The sequence below is a fragment of the Zerene cesonia genome, chromosome 13 (genome assembly GCF_012273895.1).
Source record: "Zerene cesonia ecotype Mississippi chromosome 13, Zerene_cesonia_1.1, whole genome shotgun sequence".
Classification (NCBI taxonomy): Eukaryota; Metazoa; Arthropoda; class Insecta; order Lepidoptera; family Pieridae; genus Zerene; species Zerene cesonia.
In genome coordinates, this window is record NC_052114.1 from 10614346 (window position 1) to 10623982 (window position 9637).

Genomic DNA, 9637 nt, shown 5'->3' on the forward strand with positions numbered 1-9637 from the left:
CGCTCGCGTGCAGCCACACGGCTCGCGTGCAGCCACACGGCTCGCGCGCAGCCGCGCGGCTCGCTCTGAGCGCTGACGTGTCGCAGGGCGCACTTCGTGGCGGAGGGCGAGGTGACGTTCCGCGCGCTGCTGTTCGTGCCGCGCGCGCAGCCCGCCGACTCGTTCAACCGCTACGGCACCAAGACCGACCACATCAAGCTGTACGTGCGCCGCGTCTTCATCACGGACGAGTTCAACGAGCTCATGCCCAACTACCTCGCCTTCATCCAGGGCATCGTCGACTCGGACGACCTGCCGCTCAACGTGTCGCGCGAGACGCTGCAGCAGCACAAGCTCGTCAAGATCATCAAGAAGAAGCTCGTGCGCAAGGCGCTCGACATGCTCAAGAAGATCCCCGACGACGAGTACCAGCACTTCTGGAAGGAGTATTCCACTAAGTGAGTGCCCGACGTAGTTTACTTATCAACAAAGTGAATCAGAAATGCATTTCTTTTATAAAAATTATCTCTGATTATTCACCTCATCTCCTTAAAAAACGTGCTCGTTCCAGCGAAGCACGGTTTTCTTCTAAAAACGTAGTCGGTCTAGTCTAATAAATTTGTAAAATTTACAAAATTAAAAAAGTTAATGTTGTACAGTGTGAAGCTGGGAGTGATCGAGGACCCGTCGAACCGGTCGCGGCTGGCCAAGCTGCTGCGCTTCCACTCGTCGCGCGGCGCCGAGCAGACCTTCCTGGCTGACTACGTGGCGCGCATGCTGCCCGCCCAGAAGCATATCTACTACATCGCCGGCGCCAGCCGCGCCGAGGTGCGCCCGCGCATACACACGCCCCCACACGCAACCACACGCACCCACACGCACCCACACGCAACCACACGCACCCACACGCATCCACACGCACCCACACGCATCCACACGCACCCACACGCACCCACACACAACCACATGCACCCACACGCAACCACACGCGCTAACACGTCCTCACAGACACTGATGAACGTTATACATATCATCTAGATCTATTTCACTAAGCCCGTCCGTTAAAGTTTCTTATTTAGATTTTCACTACTGTAAATATTCTGTCAACTAAGTATGTAATGTAATATAGTCATGAAACTGTGCAGGTGGAGAAATCCCCGTTCGCGGAGCGGCTGGTGAGGCGCGGCTACGAGGTGCTGTACCTCACCGAGGCGGTGGACGAGTACTGCCTCTCCTCGCTGCCCGAGTTCGACGGACACAAGTTCCAGAACATCGCCAAGGAGATCTTCGACTTGGAGGAGGGTGAGTTCTCTCGCGCGTTGTTATCGTTAGTCACGCATCGTCAGTCATGTAACCGCTCCGTGTCGCCCCGCAGGCTCGCAGCAGAAGGAGCGGCTGGAGGCGGAGCGCGCGCAGTTCGAGCCGCTCACCAAGTGGCTGGGCGAGAAGCTGGGCGCGCACATCACGCGCGCGGCCGTGTCGCGCCGCCTGGCGCGCTCGCCCGCCGCGCTTGCCGCCACGGCCTTCGGCTGGACCGGCAACATGGAGCGCCTGGCGCTCTCCAACGCGCACCAGAAGGCGGACGACGCGCAGCGCAAGCACCACCTGTCGCAGAAGAAGCTGCTCGAGATCAACCCGCGCCACCCCGTCGTGCGCGAGCTGCTGCGCCGCGTGCAGGACGACCCCGACGACCCGCTGGCGCTGGACTCGGCGCGCACGCTGCTGCGCACGGCCGCGCTGCGCTCGGGCTACCTGCTGCAGGAGGGGCAGGCCGTCGAGTTCGCCGACTCCATCGACAGCATGCTGCAGCGCGCGCTGGGCCTGCCGCCCGACGCGCAGCCCGAGGACGAGCCCGAGCCGGCCGCCGAGGCCGAGCTGGACGCCGAGCCGGACGAGCACGACGAGCTGTGAGCCGGACCCGCCTAGTGCATCTGTGCTCTAAATAATCTTTTATATGTACAAATAGTGACGCACGTTTCAATGATTCGAACGGTGATACACCTTACGAGACAGCCCCTTTGACTTTACAATATTTTATCCAAAACTACATTCTCCATTAATGAACTTGTAACAGTTATACATATTATTTGTTTTAGTTTCGCCGTGTATGTGAGATGAAGGATGTTAATCCATTTACGATTTTAATATCTCTGTGAAGACTGCATTTTTTTTTTTGTATTAGTGTGCATGAGTTGAGAAACTTGTGAAGTGTAAATAAATTATTATAATTTATTATTAGTTTGTTTTATTTCACTACCTTAATAAATGTGTTAAAATTATATTATATAAGTGGAATCTGAAAGTGAAGATCAGACTGAACAATGTTTACTAAGACATCATTCCCAAGCATGTTGTAGTACTCTATGAGCTGACCTCTATTAACAATATTAAGGAACTGACTATTAGTTAAATAATTCTTCTACTACTGGTCAAATTCAATTAAATACACTGTGTTTATACAATTTAAATAATCAGTTGGAATAAATATAATAATCAACTCAAAACCAGGTTTCTGCACACAACAAAGTTATTGGAATGAAGAAAAACAAAATAAACCGTTGATGATAAAAAGGATTGTTATATTATGTAGCATGTTTTATCGTATAGATTTACACAATCAGGCAGCAATCGTTTCCAGCCATTCCAGCTGTCTTGGCATATTACTATTAAAGGCAACCTATTACATTATTATATAATATACTTCATGGTATATTGGCTTTTATTCTAATTTTTTAGAAATTATTTAAAAGTTGATTCATAATATTGAAATGTCCAATAAATTTTTTTTATTAGGTCACAGTAGGCAATGGAGCTGGTGCGTCGCCTGATGATGCGAGCGCTACCATCGCCCATGAACATTTATAGAAGCTTAAGGTCCATTATACTGGTGCTTACGCCTCTACAAATGGATTGCCGACTTTTTTGAACGGTTATTTTTGTTATAACTTTACTTACGATAGTTTTAATGATAGAGGAATCTATTACAGGAAATGTAGGTAATTAAAAAAAGGATTTAAGATAAAACAAATAAGTATGTAACAAAATTATATTTCATTATCAAAAATTTACAAAACCCGTTAATTCTTATCTATATATATATAACACATCACTAATTATTATTTATGAAATTCCGTTTTTCTATTCGCGAAATCGTTGTGTGATCCATTAGATCAAATCTAATTATAGATCTTTCTAAAAATGCACAGTTTGTACTATTAATCAAATAATTCATTAATTTAAATGACATTTAGAAGTATCACACACATTTAGAAGTGTGTTTGTAATAAAAAAATATATAATATTATGGTTTATTTATTCTAATGTTTAAAGATTCGCAGTGAGATGCGACCTCGGGACGACACAAAAAAACCGGCTAGAAATTTGTTCGAAACGATTACGATGTCCAATAAAATACTGTTACGGTTCATTGACCCGTATTTATACATTTATTTCATTGAAGACAATAATAATCCTTCGACATCACGATATAAAATTAGGAAATGAAACTAATTTAAATTCAAATTCAAGTTGTACTTTTTAAAACAAACAAGTTGTACAAACAGTGTGGTGGGGTAACTAGGTGTTTAAATCATATATTTTTAGGGCTCCGTCCATTGGGAGTCGGCCGGTCAGCTGCGGCGCGAAGTGTATTGTAAGTTGCGAGTCTGCCATCGTTAAACGATCAGTCATTATGAATTGAAGTTTAACTAATATATGTAAATCTATCGTTTGTATAGGAACGTATTAATTTTTTTTAATACTGTTATAGTGAAAAAAAATTACTCATTACTTTATTAACTGACAATGCAGTAAGAGTGAATTCAATAAACTATCAGCCTCTCTTTATTCTAAGTAGGAGGCAGTATTTCTATTTCTTTTTTAAACAAAACTCAACATACATAGGATTTTTGATTTGCAACAATTGTTATGGTGAATAGCTACGAAAAGTGTCCGAACCGCTTCGCTGGAGTCAGAGATTTTTAATTATTTTCAATCGAATACGACAAGCATTTTACGCAGATCTCGATTAAACAAATTAGCTAAAAGGAGCGGCGCTCGTCACACGGGCAGCAGCGGCGGCGCGGCGGCGCGCAGCTTGGCGCGGTTGTAGGCCAGCACGCCCAGCAGCGCCAGCGCCATGCCCAGCAGGTTGAGCGGCGGCGCGGGGTTGCGCAGCAGCAGCAGCGACGCCAGCACCACGGCCGCGCGCTTGGCCGCCGACGCCACCGCGTACGCGAGCGGCGTCACGCGCGACAGCACGCTGAACGCGGCCACGGCCTGCAGCCACGCCAGCGCGCCGTCCGCCGCCAGCAGCGCGCCCGTGCGCGCGCCCCCCGCGCCCCACGCGCCCCCGGCGCCCCACGCGCCCCCCGCGACCCCCGCGCGCCACACCGCCGCGCCCTCGCTCAGCGCCCACACCGGCACCACCGGCACCAGCGCGATGCCGCTCAGCATCTGCATTGGGATCACCTTAGTATATTAAATACAATCAAATTTTGGTAGCCCAATAAACAAAAATGTAGTTGAAAAACCTAAAAAATGCTTTGCATGCTTTAATGTTTCAATTAGCTGTCTCACTTGTTCATATATAGAGTACTAGCTGCGTCCCGCGGTTTCACCCGCGTTAGTCCGTATCCCGCAGGAATATTGGCATAAAAAGTAGCCTATATGTGTATTCCAGCTATCTACGTACCAAGTTTCATTGCAGTCGGTTCAGTAGCACACACACACATATCCTTACAAACTTTCGCATTAATAATATTAGGATAGGATAGGATACGTAAGCAAATTATTTGATTCGCGATCATGATCAGAATAGTAAGAAACTTCAGAAAATGTTTATAGTGCCACTGATTCTTGATAAGTATACAAAGTTTGAATTTAATCTGTCCGTAAAAAGTTGTACGAATCCGAATCTAAAGGAATCGGTTACATTCAAAATACATAAAGCGTGTTAAAAAAAGGAAGGAAAAAATAACGGCTGACTATATAACGCGATACGACACGGTGAAAGTTGTAATTTATGAAGTGTTAGTGTTAGTGGTTGATGGGTTAATTACTAAGTTTATAAATTTTAATGGACACGTATATTGATTTTCTTTCACTCGCAATAACAACAAAAAACTTTTGTTAAGACCTCATTTCTACACGCGTTTTAGTGAAGCTGGGCTCTTGCCATATAAGATGTTTCAGATCTTCATATCTAAACTCTTAGCAGAAAATGGTCGTCACGTATAAATATAGTTAAGGTGGTCTGTTAGGGTTCTGCATCAGGTGCTCCATAATAATATTAGCAGAATGTACAGAGCTCTGGGTTTTATACTTGGGGTGGCTAAGCTATTTTGTTCATATTCTTCGATTACTCTTATGTAACGGTCACCCAAAAGCCAGCCATTATAAAGCTATGCCATGACAAGCCGCGCCGTGTCGTCTGGGTTCAGCTAAAGCCAGTCATGACAACCAAGTACGTCACGGCAGCAACAACAAAGAGGAAGTCAATTGACTAGCACGCCACGCCCGCTTGTCAACCCCACACGATGGGTTTACACCCAGTAGTTACCTAAGCAGGGATCCCCTCCTCGATTTAAGATTTACGGATTTAAGATTACGGATTTGTAATATTGTGTATTAGATTAGGTTTAAGGACCAATATTATAGAGTATGATGACAAACATTTGAAGTTTAATCTGAAAAGTTTTAGGAACTGAAGAATTCACAACAGTAAACAGTGTTTCGCTCAGTTCCTTCCCAGTGTTATTCACAAGCAACATAAATGAAAGTTCTGACCTGCAGAAGGCGCAGGTGGTGCACGGCCGTGTCGCGCATGACGCGCTTGGAGTAGAGGTGCTGCAGGCTGAGCAGCGCGGCGGCGGCGAGCGCGGCGCCCAGCCCCAGCGCGTCGAAGTGCAGCTCGGTGGCCGAGGCAAGCGCCACGCCGGCCGCCAGCAGCAGCAGCGCCGCCTGCACGTTGCGCGGCGCGCGCTCGCCGAACAGCGCGTACGCCAGCCCCGCCGTCCACAGCGGCGTCGTCGCTTTCACTGCACCGACATACACGCTTAGAGTGCTTGTGGGTTTCCCATGTGGGATGCGATGGGATGGGAAAAAAAATTAACCAAATGGTCCTCTTGTCGCTTCCCTCACTTAGACCATAATATTTTGAATTTGATAATTTTTTTGAATGACCACATTAATTCAATTAATTCAATAAATATTGTATAAATATTATATATAATTGTGTGCATATAGAATGTAGCTTTTTGGAAGTTCAAGTAATTTGGTATCTTAGGATTCTTAAGAAACTTAGTCACCAGTTCAATAAAATTGCTATTAGACAAAAGTTATTTATTGTTTTTATTCATCATAAATTTATAACTTTTTATGACAAAAAAAAAGGAAACAATAATTTAATTTACCTTGTTTAACTTTTTTGGCACACATGCAACAGACTGTTGTAATATTTGACATATCTATTGGTGCATCGAATTTCAAAAGGCTGCCTGAGTTTTAAAACTTAAAAAAAATTAAAATGTCTTTTTTGACTGCAATAACAGTTGTTATTCCTTCTAGTGGCTTTAGCCCTTATCACTTTTCTTGTTTTTGACAATTATCCCTAAATGGGGCGATTTTGCAACTTTTTTGCTTTTACAGCATTCCAAAAGAGGGTTTGTTAAAGATCTTACTTCTCTTAGAAGAAACATTCTTATTGGCGACTGAATTATATTACATAATTATAATTGAACAGAAAAACTCTCAACTAGAAAAACAAGGTTGTTACACTGATTTCTTCCTATTTATAGAATCCGAAATTGCATAAAAATTTAGATTTCAGAGTGTGTTAAAAATGAAATAAAGAAACTCTTAACACTACTTCCTTACCTGTATGAGCGTACGAGATAGGCACTTTCCATATAGAGACTTGTGAAAACATGGTGGTAAGGAATTTGGCGAAGGCCAAGGGCACTAGGACTCGCCAGTAGAAACGTAATGGGAAGGAAGGCGCGCGCCGCACGCCAGCGACCGCGAAAGCGGGCGCGCTGTACACCACCGTCGATAGCAGCTGCACCAGCGTCACCGTTACAGGGAACGGGAACTCCGTTAACACCAGTTTGCCCACCACATTGCTCGCTGAACTCAGGGTATACCACGCCACACACAGCGCTCCAACGATCAGTGTCTCCCGCCTGGGTCTCATTTTGCACACTCTAGTATATATTTTCTTTGCTACTACGTCTATAACGTTTCATTGCTGCTAAACAATAATCTTCCAATATAAACTAAATCTTTGCAAGATGACATGAGTTGCATAATAATATGCCACCACTCCACAATTTATACATTAATTGATTTATATATTTAAAAAGCCATGTTTCAGTTTATATATGTTTTTCATTCATAAAAGTCAGTATATTTAAAAATAAAACGACACGCAACACATAACATCAGCCATATCAAGCATCAGCTGTCAAATGACATAGACAGCGACACGTCAACGTCATGCAGTTGACATCACAGAGTAAGTAATAAATGGGTGATAGTTGACCTTGCTGTTACCAGCTGATACCCTTAGTCTACCTACCTTAATATATAAGTTGTTTATGGAGGACCATGGATAGCGGGAGTGGAAGAACGCAAGATAATGGGATGAAGTTATAACTAACGGAGCAATTGTAATAAATTTTAATTAAAAAAAAAAACAATAATATTTCGTAGAAGATAAATCAATAACTTCTATTTAACAATTTTTGAAAACGATACCAAGCAAGAAAAACTCTCAATCTATGAATCACATTACGCTTGAATCTTTTTAAATGATTTTCTTCTTGATTTAATTACGATTGTAAAGTTTCATGATTACAAAATGTTTATTCAAAAATTATTGTTTAAGAAATAAGGAATAGTTAATAATATTATTATATTTTAGTTAGTTAATGATTGATTTCTACACTCGCCCATAAAGGTAATATGATGTCATGTCACTAGTAATTTGTGAAGTTTCACAGATGTAATTGTCAAACTGAGTAGTATGTATTAGAGAAAGTTTTATATGAAATACTTTGTTTTAAAACTAAGAAAGTTTCTTTTATATTTATCAAATAATTTGTAAATATAACTAAAATCCAATTTGAACATTTTGTGATATTGATTATAAGTGGATATGAAAAGCTTTACAAAATTTCACTTTAATTGAGGATATGAGACATTATCTCTGATATCGTTCATTAGATTTTATGAAGCAAGTGTTATCAGTTAAGGAGCACCTCCACGAAGTCAGCAAGTAAGAATAAAAGTTGTCATTGAAGTTGTTGCAAATACTAGCTAGCTTTAAAGCTTTAATTTCATATTGTTAGTTTGATAACAATTTACAATTTATTAAACTACTGATTTTTATAATCTGTAAATTTTGAAGTTATTGTCTACTTGGGTAATAGTGACTTCCTTTCTGAGGTTTTGAATAATAGGCTTAGAAGTTTTGAATTAGAGGCTTTTCGAACAATTGAATGTTTGTGGGATTTGTTTAACCGCTTCTTGTTGCAGCAGTCTCTTTCCTCTTTAAAAAGTTATTTTTTGTCCTGATGATTTGTTGATAATACTTGAACACTAGATAGATTTTTTTGTATATAATTCAGAAGAAAACTCTACTACAAATTCAACTTTTACAAAATATTAAGAATGTCTTCCATATTTCCATCAAAATTATCTGTACTCTTTATTAAACAACAGTTTATTGGAATATCAGTTGTTCAGAGTAGGGGTCTAGGGCTTAATGAAAAGTTGTGTTTCCATCCTCCACTAAACTTTAAGTACGTATGCAATGATACTTGCACGGCATAAATTGGGCCAGGGAAGTACCACATCCCCACAGAAGATCAGTGTGAAATAGCAAACTGCTGTGTTTTGTTCGGGAGTGAGTGGGGTAGCTGGAGGCCTGTATCCTTTTCCTTACCCTACTCATTCCTTTTCTTTATTGACGAGAGTCAATCCTTTCTCAGTCCCTTTCCAATTTGAAGTTGGCAATCCATTTGTAGAGCGTAAGTTCTGAAAACGATCTTACGCCTCTACAAATGTTCATCGCCGGTGGTAGTGCTTACCATCAAGCAACCCGCCAGCTCCATTGCTGACAACATAAAAAAAAAACTTTTGTTGGGGTTTACCCTTATGGGTGAGTATCATTGCATAGGTCTTTCATAGTTTAGTGGAGGGTGGAAACAATTTTATATATTACTACATACTAATTTGCATTAAAGTCACTTTCCGTGTTTGTATGTATGTATACTTCAATCTTTAAAACTAAATATTATGAATTTTGAGACAGAGTGAATCAAGAGTTACGCGTATATATAGTATGAAGGTTTGTGCATGATAAGCCTTGAGTGGTTATTGAAGTAAAAATAAATAATAAATTATACATTGTATTTTAAGTTATAAATGTTAATATAACATAAATGACATATATTAAGTATATACAATATAGTCAATCATCGAATAGAATTTGTTTTGTATGTCTGTTCATTCCATTTAAAATATGAAAATGTTTCGTTTTCTTTAAGCATTAAAGAAGATTTAAAAAAAGGGTATTCGAACGTGGGAGAAGAACGCGCGCGACTGCGGTGATGCGGCGATGGCGTCGCGGCGCGTGACGCGCAAGTGGGAGGTGTTC

General features: G+C 41.8%; 3 protein-coding genes across 3 annotated transcripts in view; 1 reads left to right on the forward strand and 2 right to left on the reverse strand.

Annotated features, from left to right (window-relative positions):
• The window catches only part of LOC119831352 (endoplasmin-like), a 3385-nt gene extending 1171 nt beyond the window's left edge, over window positions 1–2214 (forward strand). The window contains exons 2-5 of the mRNA XM_038354656.1: window positions 71–437; window positions 639–807; window positions 1125–1281; window positions 1355–2214. Coding sequence (XP_038210584.1) covers window positions 71–437; window positions 639–807; window positions 1125–1281; window positions 1355–1890 — 1229 coding nt within the window. The 3' untranslated portion in view covers window positions 1891–2214. The remainder of the gene's footprint in view (window positions 1–70; window positions 438–638; window positions 808–1124; window positions 1282–1354) is intronic.
• LOC119831373 overlaps window positions 1–9637 on the reverse strand; it is a 28999-nt gene that overhangs the window by 4902 nt on the left and 14460 nt on the right. The gene's annotated exons all lie outside the window — the stretch shown is intronic.
• LOC119831371 (solute carrier family 35 member E1 homolog) lies at window positions 3627–7431 on the reverse strand. Its single transcript, XM_038354685.1, has 3 exons — window positions 6856–7431; window positions 5767–6017; window positions 3627–4434 (listed from the first exon to the last, which is right to left on the reverse strand). The coding sequence occupies exons 1-3, from the start codon at window positions 7169–7171 to the stop codon at window positions 4039–4041; spliced, it is 963 nt and encodes a 320-aa protein (XP_038210613.1). The 5' UTR covers window positions 7172–7431; the 3' UTR covers window positions 3627–4038.